The sequence below is a fragment of the Onychostruthus taczanowskii genome, unplaced genomic scaffold (genome assembly GCF_017590055.1).
Source record: "Onychostruthus taczanowskii isolate IOZ18803 unplaced genomic scaffold, ASM1759005v1 scaffold11, whole genome shotgun sequence".
Classification (NCBI taxonomy): domain Eukaryota; kingdom Metazoa; phylum Chordata; class Aves; order Passeriformes; family Passeridae; genus Onychostruthus; species Onychostruthus taczanowskii.
Genome location: NW_024497629.1, coordinates 17,157,198 through 17,171,966, shown reverse-complemented (window position 1 = coordinate 17,171,966; position 14,769 = coordinate 17,157,198). Strand labels below are relative to the sequence as shown.

Below are 14,769 nucleotides of genomic sequence, written 5' to 3'. Positions count from 1 at the left end.
TTCTAACCACTGAGCCACAAACCATACAGGGAGTCATGAGAAAAGTCACTTGGCAGTAACAGTCATTCTTCAAATAGAAAATTATCAAGAGTTTGTTTTGGGCTTTTTTCCCTCCTCCAGGCATAGCAGACAAAGTTATTTAATTCTAACATGTCACTGCTATTAAAAATGATTGATCATTGTGATGACTAATTAACATTTGGTAGGAAAGGTTCTTGACTTTTAGAAGTTGAGTGTATCAGTCTCTGACAAGCACACAGTAGTCAAAATGTCGTTTGAAACAGAGGGTTTCTCTTTTGAAGTAGAGGTTTCTAAGGAAGGTACTATAGTTCATGTTCTAAGTCCATATCCCCCTTGTCCTCTACAGAGAGCACCACAAAGCTGCTGTCAATCATAAGGAACCAGTCAAACTTTCCTCGGTTTAATTAGAGGTATCACTCTAATCACAGAAAGTAACTGTAAAAACACAGAAAGAAAACAAATCCATGATTACCATCTTAGTAGTTTGTGGATATCGGGCATGGCTCTTTTCTCCAACAAGCCTTTGCCATTAAAAAAGTCAAAGAAATGAGAAGGAAGGTATAAGCTTACTGGAGTCTCAGCTTTCATCTGGGTCCGTAACTTCTCTCTCATTTCTTTCTCATTGAATTTGGCACTTCTTTTTACATAGACTCCTCCATGCTATCAGAGAGAAAAAAAAAGGGAAAGCATTAAATATTTAAGTAGTTTAATGTAGAATAGCTGACAGAAGAACAAACAAGAGACAATGACAAGTTACCTTTATGACTCACGCTGCAAATTGCCTACAAGACTTTTTCTCCTATTGCAAAAACATGTGAAACTAATTTTACATTTGTATATACTTTAGCTCACAAAAATCTGTTTAAATAAAAATCAGATATAAAAGCCCCCCCAATGCATAAGACACTTGAAGAGTCTTGTTTAAAGGTGCTAAGTAGCACTAGAAGATGGCATTAGAAGTGACCCCAGGGTATTTATTCTTGGCAACACTGACATGCAGATTCATTTGTGTATCAGGGGAAAATCGCAGAACTGAAGTTACTCACATGCAAGTACTTAGAGGTCAATGCTTTCAATTCTAGGTGCCCTCTCTTAAATGCAACTACTCATAATGTAACTAATGCAAATACTGGGAATGCAAGTATCATACTTCTACATACAAAGTTTATCAATAGCACAAAAGTAACTAGTGTAGGTCATAACCTCCATGCACTTTACTAGAGAAGCAGACTTTTAATGAAGTCATATGAAAAGATAATATTTGAATAAGTAAACCAAAATCTTCACAAAGCAAAGAATTCTACAGAAGTATTTTTACTGAAAACTATTATAAAAAGTAAAACTATGTCCTGGAAAAGATTAATTTTATAACTTGTTGCACACAATTTATCACAAAACTTCAGTAAAAGTACACACAAAGAGAAATTTGCCCTATCATTTCCCTCTTCCACCACATTGTTTTATCTACAGAGAAAGAGTATGTAAACAAACATGCACCAACTGAACTACTGTTACAATGAAGTCTGGAAAAAACATGATCAGCTTCCAAATAACAGAATTTAAGGTACATACAACAGGTATGAGATACATTGTTTTCATGGGTTTTCTGACTGACTCCATAACTTGGTAATACTCTTTTCTGTTCACCATGACAACTGGTATTAGGATTTGTCAGACAACTTCTGTTCATTTATGGTTTTGTATGCTCTAAACAGAAAGGTGACAGCAAGATTAGAACTACTAAGAGCTGAGCCTCATTCAAACACCTGATCTCATGAAAAGATACAGTACATCGTAGAAACAGGGGTGGTGGCTGTTTGCAGAGCTGTATCCCTGGAATGGACTGAAATAAAATTTGAGGGGTTAGGAGGAGGCAGGCAGAAGAGGTGGTCATGCAAAGTGTTTTCAGCATTTGCTTTTCATAATGTGGAGAGATAGCTGCTTAGCTAGTGGTGTTTGATGTGACTTTTGAGTTGTTCTTCAAATACTGCAGTGAAAGGGAACAGAAAGCCAATGATGCATTAACTGCATACTAAATATTCTGTCTTAACTTTATCATCTGTGGTTCCCTCCCAAGGTGAAGTAGCCAACCCTAACACTCAGCTCTGCTGCTGTGACTGGCAGGGGACCAAAACCATGAACAGAATTCCCCAGCTCACTAAGCTTGGCTGTGGCATGGTGTTGGGACCATCCCACAAGCAGTTTAACAGTTTCAGACAGAAAGCATCATGAACAGAAAAACGTTTCTTCAGCTGTGTAGCAAACAGAGAGCCTCATGTTATCTCCACACTCCACATATAAGACCGTTTTCAAGATCTGACACTATTAAAGGGAAACTTGAAGTCTTAAGCAGACTTAAGTGCAGCTGTATTCTGACACCCAACACAACCACCCCTTCCAGGAAGGGCAAACTCAGTTTGGTATGAGAAAAAATTCATCTACTATATAAGACTTCCATGTAATGGGTAGGTCATCATTCTCTGTGAGCTCAGCTAGGTCAGGCTTTGATAAATGAGTGAAACCTGGAATCGAGGCATTCCCTTACCATCAAATTACTAATCAGCTGCAGTAAACTGGAAAAATACCGAACCAACTTTTCCTTGTTTGATTTGTCAACTTGGACAAACAAAGTTACTATTGGACTTTTTGGTCAGGGACACATACCATGACACCAAAGATAGATCTGGTGTTGCATGTCAGACATTTTAATGCTCAGAAATAGATTGCACTTCTCAAGTAAATGAGCACAGAGTCATGTAACATAAGAACAGACAACGTATCACAAGATCAGTGTTCGCTGCATTCACTCCAACTACACCACTATGGCAGGTCCCCATGGCTCAGGGGTACAAAGCTAAAGAGAGGTAGGATATGTGGCTAAAACTTAGGAATAGCCAAAGGGGTGCACAAGCTAATTAATGCTGGATAATAGAAAAGATAAAGACATACTCTCCATGTTAGAAAGTCAAGCTAACTGCGGGGTATCAAAAATACTTTTCAAAATTACATCCCAGCCTCATCAGGGACATAAGATAAATAGGAATGAATTGTTAAGCAAATAGGAGTGATGGGATGAATTGGTAGCAAATGATAGCAGGAAAAAAATATTTCAGAACCACCCAAAAATAATAAACTCAGTTTTAGGAAAAGAAAACGGTTCTACTTAATAAATCAGACTTGGAATATAATAGGTTAATTTAAGAGTTTCTTTTCTTTCCTTGCTATTAGATAGCTGTCTCAAAAAAGAATGCTAGTTATGTGATTGTATATAGCTCAAATTCCCCAACTTGTATTGCATTTCCTTTTCAGTAAGAGATCAAATGTATGAACACTCTTCAAAACAGGTTTCTGGAAGCACTGTTTTTAAGGTTATAATTTTTTTCCGTTGTACTTTAAAAGCCCCTCTCTCAGTCAACAATGGATTGTGTTTACAAATATACTTCCTTTGTGCCTGAATTTTGCTCTCCTGGACATCCAGACCACGTTTATTTCCAAACAGGATGTTTACCTGAGGAAGGGAATATGAATTCCGTAAGCATGGCGTAATTATGTGGCTCTGGAAACTTTTAGTGGAGTGTAAGTGACATCACTGACAGAACATCAACAGGAAGGGCAGGAAGTGTTTTATGTTTTTGCACTGTTTGGTGTGATAAAAACAATAAAAATACCTATTAGCTTGCACTGCAGGCCTTCTGCATCCCGTCTCAGTCATTTAGCCATATATGCATCACCACTGCCTGTCAATTGTGTCACTGATTTAAATATATATATAAAACTATATATAATCACCACCCACTAAATCTTGCAGAAGTTTAATTTTTTAAGGAGTCCAAATCTGAATACATTTTATTTAAAATATATACCTGTTTTGATTAAAAATGTAGGTGACATTCAGATTAATTTCCACAGGAACCTCCTTTTAACAGTCAATATACAGCTCAGGAAACTGAGCACCGGATATTCCACACAGCAAAAGTAATTTTCCAAAATCTTGAAAAAAATAATTTCCGGAAATCTAGTGATAGTAGATGGAATATATATCCTGTTTGTATTTTAATTAAAGCAGACTTAAATCACCACCACTGTAATGACTAAAGGCAAGGACAAAGAGCAAAATACTTCCGTGCAGCAGATCAGTCACTTTGGTGCACAAAAAATGTAGAAAATCATTAAGGGCAAGCATTAGACAACTGAGAATTCCATTTTCTCCTTATGCATACCCTTAGTGAGCCATGACAGGGTCTGACAGTTTGTAGTTATTTAGGGGACAGGGGCAGCAGATCTACCAATAAATGAAATTGTGAACAGTTTTCTCCTTTTCTCTGCAGCATATACTTCTCTAAACCTACCAATTTTAGCAGAAACAATGGCAATCACCTATGCTCCAGCCTAGATTTATAGCCTACTCACTAAAGTGCTCATCCAAAAGACAACAAAGATTGTCAACCATCCAGCTGAAGACACTGCACGTGCTGCAAAGATGAGGGAAAGAGTAAATCCTCTTATTTGAACATACACCTGTAGTTGCCTACTCTTCATACACTCCTTGACAAATTAATATACAGTTCCAATCATACCCAGCATATTTTTCTCAATGTTCTCCACCTTCTTGCCCTCTTGGACAGGGCTGACAGTAAATTCAAGCAAACCATCTAATTCTATTAGAAGTATTTTCCTAAGCATAGGGGGTTTTTTTTGGTTGAGGTTTTTTTGTTGTTGTTGTTGTTTTGGTTGGGGTTATTTCCCTTAATTTTTTTTTATTTTTGCCTGGGCAATGGAGTGAGGGACAGAAAGTAGATTAATATTCAGAGAACACATTAAGAGCAAATGGAAAAGACAAAGGAGAGAAGTTTTATTGAATAAGCACTTTGGAACCACTACTCAAAACTCTACCCATTTCTATTCTAATAACTAAGCACCCATCTAAACCCTGAGATAAGTACCATGAAGCCATTTCTGCTCACCTAGAAAAAGGCCAGTGCTTCCAAAACCATCCACCTCTACATTTTATTTTGTTTGACATACAAATAGTTCTGCTTTCAGAAAAAGCAAAGAACAGACATGACAAATTCACAGAGGATTTTAGGGAAGTAACCCATCTACACTGCTTTCCACCATTTTAGACTGAATATCATAGCCACTCAGTATGTTGGCTGCTCAGTGACCACGGCCCACTGCTTCTCAGTAATTGTATAAAACTGAGTCACATCAGGTTAAGCTCTCAGACTAGAAGGAACAAAAGGAATATTATGCAGAAAGAGGAGAAAGAAAAAGGTGGGAATACTGTTAGACTTGGGTTTTTTTGCTTAATTGAAGTCCAAAATAACCATCAACATTTTCATGAAGGCGGGACCTGCCTTTCCTGCACACTACACTAAGATACAATTTTTCTCTTTTGTATCATGCTAAAACCTAAAAACTGAAAAACAAAGAAGTACCTCAAACAGTAATGCCAATTTACTCCCAATCTGTAGCATGATACACAGCAAAAAGAGTTTGTTTACACCTTCTGCTAACCTTCTGAGAGCATGACTACAAACTGGAGTTTTAGACTTTAAAAAGAATACAGTTTTAGAATATTCTGAGATATTTAGAATATTCTGAAATTATTTACAATATATTTGGAATATTCCAAAATATTTAGAATATTCTGAAATACTCCTAACAGACTCCACAGTTTTAATTCTATTATAAGTATTCATTTAGAAAAGTAAAGTGAATCTTTAGTAACTGTCTCTCAACTAAGATTCACATCTAACTACACTAAGTGAAACCAGTTGCTGTCATGTTCAAAAAATTGATTGCAAGCTCAGAACTACATCTTCACAGCATGCATGGAAAACGGGGGAAATACATCTTACGAGTTTGACTCACAAACAGCAAGGAAAGAGCGAAGTGGCTCACCTGTGAAAAGTACCACCCGTACAGGGGAAGCCATTTTAAGCCATCCTTCAAGACATAGCGGACGTGCCCGAGCGCGTTCTGCCTGATCGCCAGCATGTCCGCAATAATCCAATCAACTGCAACGACAAAAGCCCAAAGCAGTCAGCTAAATTACCACTTAATTGCCACTGATGAAACAAAAAAAGTACATGTTGTATGTATAAATGTCATTAAAGGTTTCTGAACTAGAAGCTCTTGCTTGTTAGGGCAAGCCTGGAAAGAGACAGTAAACAGACAAGCAGATTTTTTTAAATCTATAAAAGTGTTAAGCAAAAAAAATACAAACCTGTACACTGGTGATTTGATAAATATATTACATTTTCTTTATGTTTTGGCAAATCCCCGTAGATAATTACCTAAAAAAAATTAAAAAAATATGCAGTATTACTTTATAATTTATTTTCATTGCATTTGGCAGTGGTGAGATACAGAATAGGCTTTTTACTAAGAAAACTGTCAGCAAGTTAGCATCATTAGCAGACAAACACCCAATCACTACATCAGTACCCACCACACAGACAACTCACTCATCAACAAAGCTGTAAATATTAATTAATGATGCCTGAAGAAACTTATTCTGTTCTTGTGCCATAGCCCCAGAACTGGATCCATGGAATGTGACCTTCAGCCACAAGCTCCCTACATTAATATAATTGAAGTTAATGAAGAATCACAGACATGTACAAAATCACCATTTATTTTATAGATCTAATGAATAAGACATGCTTTAGCCAGACACCTGCTATCATTCAACCTAAAATGGTAAATTTTCCTGGATTAGATCAAGAACAAAATCTCAACCATTTGCCATTATTTTAACCATCAAGAGTGAAAAAAAGCATGAGGTTAAGAGGTGCCTTTAAATTAGTCTACGGCTTCCAAAGAGCAGGGTTTTTATATGTTTTTTCCTCTGCTACATGAAAGATGCACTTCAACCTTGTAGTGTCTCACCCCTGAAAGGTACTGGTCTACTAGCGAAATAACCTTCTGAGAGCATGACTACAAAACAAGATGCTGATGCTAGAATATTGGTCACCCTTTTAAGATGGATTCATTAAATTAATTTCTCATTTTATATTTGAAAATAATTTTAATTCTGAAGAACCAATCCAGCTGTTCAATTACCTTTAATAAACATTTTCATAACTTAATAAAGCATAGTTTTTCTAACCAGTACATTCTAGGTAGGCTTTCACAGTTCTTTGCCAATAGACATTCTCCTTGTCTCTAGAAGTTGGCTGTATCAGACATACATGCTACTTTGAAGTTATTCCATTTACCAAAAAAGCAAAGTGCTATATGGAAGGTTTACCAACTTATTTTCATCACATCCCTAGTCTGGGCAATACTGGAATTTCATCAGGAAGAACTAACATTGATATCTAAATTGGTATAATTTAGTGTGCCAAGTCTCACATTGATCCTTGTAGGAGGTCTCTACCAGCATCTCTGGAAACTGCCATCTCTCAGGTAACCTGTGATACTGGATGGCTAATGTCTCATATTGTTAACTCTAGACAAAACCCCACAAAACCACTGTAGGTTTCACATTCCTGCTGGTTCTTCTTTAAAAATACAACCACAGTGTTGATCAGGTTTTGTTTTCAAAGCCAAAACCAGATATTGGCGAACTGAGATACTCAGTTAATAGTGAACAAGAGATCATTCAGCATAGAGTAAAAGAGGATAAAACTTGAGTTATTTTTTTCCAAAAATGAAAAAGTAAAGGCATGCACAATAAATTCTAACTGAACAATATTTGTTACAACTTAGTTGACAAGTACATTCTGAACTGTATTTGAGAAAATTGAACAAGATTCTGCTAGAGGAGTAGTCTTCTCATTGAAGTAGCAGATTTATAACCTTACTGCTGACACTAGGTAGCACACACAGTTTAGAGCAAGGTAGCAGTCTGAGGGTTGACCTTACAGTTCAGGTGCACAAATTCCTCTGAAATAAATCCTCCTACTCTCACTTATAGAGTTAAAACTTCATTTTACAAGTGTACACTTTCTTAGTACTGTTATGCACAACGTCCATAAATACTGCTTTCTTTAATTTCAAGTTAAGACTCCACTATGCAGTTTCTGGCAGAGACAATTTTTAGTGTAAGAGAGAAGGCCCAATACAACAAATCATTAAACCAGAAGGTTCTGAATGTTATTTGAGCTTTTCTAAAATGTAGAGGAAAAATAAGAAGAGGAAAAAAAACCCCTGCCCTTGACCCCAAGAGCTGCACCACACAAGACACAGGGTTTGAAATATACAATCTATAACTTCAACTTGTAAATATTTCCACTTTAATTTACCAAGTCAAAATCTCAGTGCAATCAGACCCACAATTTAAAGCACTCATTTTGGACTATTGCTTGGGTAAAAACAAATATAAAGCATCATTCCCATTAAAAAACATATACGCCAGTGTCTGCCAAATATAACAGTTAATCTGTGTAATTTTTTATTTCAGTAAGATTGGATCTAGTTCACTTTTTAACCACAGAGGAACACCCACTCACTATTCCTGTAAACAACTAGTATGCACAACACTATGGCTTACCCTAAGGGTTAGATGTGTTTACATGTAATGGACCAAAATCTTTTACTCATGATAAAACATACAGCCAAAATGTTGTACAGAACTAAAACAGAAAAAAAAAATCTTATTTATATTAGTTCTCATTAAACACACAAAAGCTGGATGTTTTATTTCAAAGCGAAGGTAAGAATGAGAAAATCTGAAAGCTCTATTTTGTTTGCTCACATGCCTCAGCCTAAAAGGATGCACCAGATTTATCTGCAGCATCATTGACTTCAGCACCGCCCATCTCACTGATCTGGAGGAAAGGCTTACACAGTTCATCAAAGGCCAGCAAGCAGCTGTTCACCTTAGACACTCTCAGTTAAAGAACTATGCTACAAACTTACAACTGCTACTACAAGTAGCTAAGAATGGCAACTTCCAGCCTGCAGTCCCAGGAGACACCTACTCTGTGGGCACCCACGCAGCTCTCCTTGTGAGACCAAAGCATTTTTCCTTTATCAGGCTTCTGCAAATATTCACCATACACAACAGAGGGGCAACAGTTAAGAGCTTTGAATCCTACAGAAATGTTCTTTTCCCTTTGAGATGGTGTCTGAGTAATTAACCTGCCTGTGGATAAGCAGGAGAAGAGTCTGCTCAGGACAAGACTCCAATTTCTGGCCATCTGATGTATTTAGGTAAACCAGAGCACCTAACGCATATTATAGCTGCAGAAGGAAACAATTCAGTACCCTTTCTTTGTGGCCTCCCGAAAACCTGACTCCCTGCTGTTTTTCACAGCTAACTTTGCAGAATTCCTTGCCGCAGAAGCTGTGCAGCCTCTCTTTCTCATTTTGCTGGTGCAGATGTTTGGGGGCCACAGTGAATTATAGAATCACAGGATATGCTGAGTTGGAAGGATCCCCAAGTCCACCGCTTAAGGAAATGCCCATGTAGGGATCGAACCCACACCTTGGTGCCTCCAGCACTGTGCTCTAAGGCAGCACTTGAGTGACTCTCCTGGGACAGCAGTACAGAAACAGGAGCCCACAGTGCCCACTCATATTCAAGCCTCTTTGGACGTAACCTGAAGACATCAGAGTGGCTTAAAGACCCCCAGCCCTCCCCAGAAGAGCAGTGCTGCTCCCAGGACGAGCAGAGCATTGGCAGGGGTGGTCTTGCCCCCTGCAGCCAGTGCCAGGGAAGCAGCGCAAGACATGCAGGACATGCTTGGGAGGGAATTTGAATTTTAGTATAGTGTTTCCATATCTCATGTGTGGCTCTCCAGACACTACATATATATATATATATATATATATATACACAATACATATATACACACATATATTCTAGCTATCTATCAGTTTAATGAAGTGAAAAGTGCCCTGTCAGTCAAACGAAGCAAGTGAAGAACCTGTTCATTTAGAATAGAATCTGCTGTTAAAAAAAAAAAGGTACAATGAAGTCAAGCAAAGAAAACAAGTCAATAGGAAGAGCAACACAGCAAGCCAAAGTAAGCAGAGGGAAAATGTTTAAAATGCAGATGTAGAGTCTAACATTGCAAACATTACTTGTGTACACAACACTGAAATGTGTGCTTTTAGCCTTGTTTTGGTTGCCTCACAGACCTGTTTGCAGTAATGGGTAATACAGTTAATGTGGGCCTTTCACATCTGTTTACACAGCAGCACTGTCAAACTCAACACAATGAGGTCTCAAACGCAGGAAACTGGATGCTATTAGATCCCTTCTGTAGGAAGGCTGGTACCCAGCTTCCATGGATGCCATACACCAAGCTGCTCACAGGCTCAGCAGCCACAAGACACACCTCAGGGTGTCCTGACCAGCTGAAGCTTTGATGAATTAGCAGGAAGTTACAGTAGTTCTGCTGGAAGAATGTACTAATTCAGTGATAGGCCGATCTAGACATGCAAATGGGAGCTCCTGGGGGATCTGGTGACACCGGTTTCAGCTTCCCTACCAGACTGCTTTTTCCAGTGCAACATACTCAACTATGGCTGTGCTAATTGTGGTAGGTCACGTAGCAATATGGAACAGTTCTGCATGGCAGCCACACCCAAATAACCCGTAATTTGCACATGTTTTCACTGAAACAAGGTGAACAATCCTAATTTAGAGTTAAGAATTTTATTTCTTGCTTATGAAATCTTTGCACACCAAAGAAAATTAAATAGATCATTTAGTCACATCCCAACAGTATCAGCTCAGTAAACACTGCCATGGCAAAAACAACTGTAGGTAAAAGTAATCATACTATCAGAAGATCTGCTTGCAGGTCAGCTGGTGATCACATCAAAATCCTAGCAAAAAGATTACCTTAATATTGTAATTGGATGTGGCTGATAATGGGAGCAGCTAGAAGCTGATCTGCAAGCAGATCTTCTGACAGTGTGACTCCTGCTTTAGCAGCATTAAGGCAATGCAACTGGTTATTGCTAGTAAAAACTTGGGCCATCTCATCTGGTATCTATCAGTCCACCAGCACATTCAGTCTTGGTTCCTCAGACTTTTTAATCCTCCTTCCTTCTCTATTCAAAGAAACAAAGAATGATGGTCCCATCTTTGCTGCTACTTCAACAAAACTTACGTTCACTGGAGTACTTTGTGAAAGCAAAGCACCGTGTTCAGGAAAAACATCAGCTTTAAGCATAGGCTATAGAAACTGGGAAAGAGGGATAAAAGCAGGATAACAGGAGGAGAACATTCCTTCCTACTTCTGGAGAAGGAGTCAAGACATCAACACTTAAAAAGGACCACGGAGACTTCCTACTCAGCTGTACTATCCTCATAAAATGTACCTCTCTCCATCTCACTATTTCTTCACGATGAATTGGGACTGCGTGCTCTTTGGGCCAAGACCATCTCTGTTAGCTGGGCACCACTACAACATGTATACTAAAATAAATAGTATACTAAAACATATTTCTCATCTGTTTGTTATAAAGTCTGGATACAATTTTCTGGTGAAAGGGTGGAGTTTGCGTGACAAACCACCAAAGCAACTAGCACGTACCCTGTGCAAGCTGACCTCTGCAGCACTGCTGAAGATATCAAAAACCTGCCTCATGACTCAAGTCCTTTGAGCTTCCAGAGAAAGCATCTCAGATCATAGAAACTATTTATCCTGTTTGACTAGAAACAGGCTCAAGACAGGATACAGATAGCGAATCTGTACTTGGGGCTGACAAATTTCTCAGGTTTTTAGATGTCTTACTATAAGAATTTTAAATGTTTATTTTTCTTCACAGAAGACAAGCACTTTTATTTACCTTTAACAGATACAGGTTTCACTTCCCTACAGCATAAGGAGTATGAATAGAACAGAAGAGGAAGGACTTTGATGTTATTAGTTGCATTTTCTCTAGATCTGAAAAAAAAAAAGTTTATAAATTTTGTAAAAATACCTTTAGGACACACAGCTTTAAGGTAACAATTATATTATTGCTACACATTGTAACCTCTTTAGGGACTATCTGCTCAACACAGAATTGCACAAGTCTGAAATCTGCTGCTCAGACAGCTCTAGCAAGCTCAGCAGCAAACCATAAAATCACAAAGCAATCCATTTTATTGAAGCAGAGTTCAAACATTCTGCAGATATGTATTTTACTGGGGTTCAGTAGAAAAAAACCTCGCTAAGAGATTAAGCTCTGGAGAATATTGAAAAGATTCCTATACATAATGTAATTCAATTTCTTTTTAAAATACATTTGTGACTTGATTCAACCAGAGAGCCCAAAACTTTAGAAAATACACTTACTGTCACTTCATTTCATTTTTGTAAGAAAATGATAGTAACAATCTATTTAGATTAAGTAGGACTAAATCATACCATCAGATGTTACATATGAAGACTGTACATTTTTATTTTCATACTAGCTTTTAGTCTTATGGTCTAAAAACAAAGTTTCATGAGTGGTTGGTTATACTTCATTCCATGTACTAGATACATGTAAAAAAGTAATTCTGTTCTGATGCTGACTGTAAAGGCTTTACAGATTATGAGCTGAATTAAAGATAATTGTCCCCTGTACTCCTTAGCTCTCTAATGAATCCTTAACAAAATCTTTAAAAAGGCATCTCTATATCTTAAATGTTTCAGTCTTGATAAAAGGAAAAACCCCCAAGATTTACCATGATGTTAAGATTCTGACATCTAAAGTCTGAAAAAATCCTATTATCAGTGCCCAAATAATTTACAGATTTTTCTCTAAATTACTTGCTTTTGATTACAGTGCAGTTTAATAGCACAAATCCACCATTACAATCAGTGATCACCTGGGAAAAATCAGAGTATCTAAATTTTATCATAAATCACCAGTAATGAAATTTTTAAAATAACAACTGCAGATACTTCAGACATATCTGAAAGGTGATTATTTATATGATGAGATTTCAATAGGAGTGTTTTTCTGAACATTTGGCATCTTGGTATTACATAAAACCTGAACATGTCTTCTAGTACAAGAGTGAAAGTAGGTATTCCACCTGTTTCAATAAGAGACAGTCTCCTTTATAAGCCTTTTGCATCTCTGGAGACTTCTTCACGCACATTTTAGTAATTTCCTTAAAAGAAGGGCAAAAGCAACCCACACTAAATGTAGCTATTGTTTACTTTATTATCCTTCTGTAGTGGAAAATATGTAACATCCATTCAAGCTCACTCTGGAAATACCCTTTGCCCACCACTCAGGAGCAGGAAACCTTGTGGCAGTTTGCAGCGTTTCCTCCAGCCAGAGCTCTTTGGAACAGGAACTTGGCCTTTAAATGCCTTGGACTCCACGGAGGAGTTGTTTGCATCTCTATTTCTAATACTGTTACAAGTGTTTGTATCAAGTAGAGACTGGAAGTTTCTGGGAAGCTCTCAGTGAGTTGACATGAATGAAGATGATTATGAAACATTTCTAGTCTCTGCTTGTGATAGTGGAATAGGATTTCTGAAAGCTTCTCCACACATCATCAGTAGGTATTTAGAATTTAAGCACTCTGGACTGTCACAGTGAGGCAAAGGAAAGCATAAGAACATGTAGGGAGGTTTCCGCAACAATTCTGCCTCCAGAATTGAACCTAGTAAACTGATCAGCCTCAAAAATTGACACATTAAAATCACCCTCATCTGCTCACCACCACAGCATGTGAACGAGCCAGCTCACCTGCAGCCTGCTCGGAACTGGGCACTGTTTGCTTACTCAAAAAGAAACATGCATGCCCCCTGACTCCCAGGTAGCCACAGGAAATGGAACAAAGTCTTTGAGTCAATCCGTAAGTTCACCAGGTAAAATTATTTCAATTACCACAATACAGCTCAAAGCAATCCAAACTAATAATTTTTTTTAATATCTAGTCATGAACTAAAATACAAAATTTGACCAAATCATGTGTAGTTTATTTTACGTTTAAAAAAATCAAACTAGCATAAATGCTATTTCCTACTCCCACAGAGGATCTAGCTGTAATAGAGAAGATGACAAGTAGTATGTGACAGAAAAGAAATGAACAAAAGAAAATAATTTCCCTGGCTTTTTATACCAAATCGCTTCATAGGATCAATTCAAACTGACAGAAGAGAGATTAAAGAGTATTTTTCCCCGAGAAGATATGCTTCCTCATAACTGTAATGTCAAAATCCCTGACATCTGAGCCTACTTTATCTAACACAACTAAAACTGAGGAAAAAAGGATACCCCACCTGCAAGCCTATGGCAAAAAGTTTGAAAGAAGTGCACACAAACGTTTAACTATGAACAGAATCTTCTATTAGCAAGAACAGTGTGAGATGGTAGAGTACCAGGAGAAAAAAACATCTAAATTAACAATCATCCTTACATAAAATATCTGGACATATTATGTAAGCAGAAGAAAAGGGCATGGAAGAGCACTGTAAAACTCCACAGCCCAGCATCTACCACAACACAGTTAAACACAAAAAGAGTATAGTGTATAAAACTAATGCTGGCTAAAAAAATAGCAACAAATACAACTTTTAGTTTCAAATGTAACAAATTATGCTAAGTCAGGACAAATTGTAATGAAAAATCCACATATCAAAAATCTTAAGATATTAAAATAAAGTATATTTAAATAGAAGATTTTAAAACAAAATCATAAGATTGCAATACTTACTGGTCAAATACTTGGAACCAAAATTCATAAGAGCATTCAAACTTGCCCTTTGACTCCTTAGCTTTTCATACTTGACACATACTTTCTAATATTTTTGTAAGGACATGCAGCTAACTTAAAAATGTAAACATACATTTTTT

The 14,769-nt window shown here is 37.4% G+C and overlaps 1 protein-coding gene across 1 annotated transcript in view; it reads right to left on the bottom strand.

The window, feature by feature from the left end:
- AGPAT5 (1-acylglycerol-3-phosphate O-acyltransferase 5) overlaps nt 1-14,769 on the bottom strand; it is a 55,800-nt gene that overhangs the window by 34,542 nt on the left and 6,489 nt on the right. Inside the window, exons 2-4 of the mRNA XM_041420693.1 lie at nt 6,251-6,320; nt 5,926-6,041; nt 592-681 (exon numbers count right to left, since the gene is read on the bottom strand). Coding sequence (XP_041276627.1) covers nt 592-681; nt 5,926-6,041; nt 6,251-6,320 — 276 coding nt within the window. The remainder of the gene's footprint in view (nt 1-591; nt 682-5,925; nt 6,042-6,250; nt 6,321-14,769) is intronic.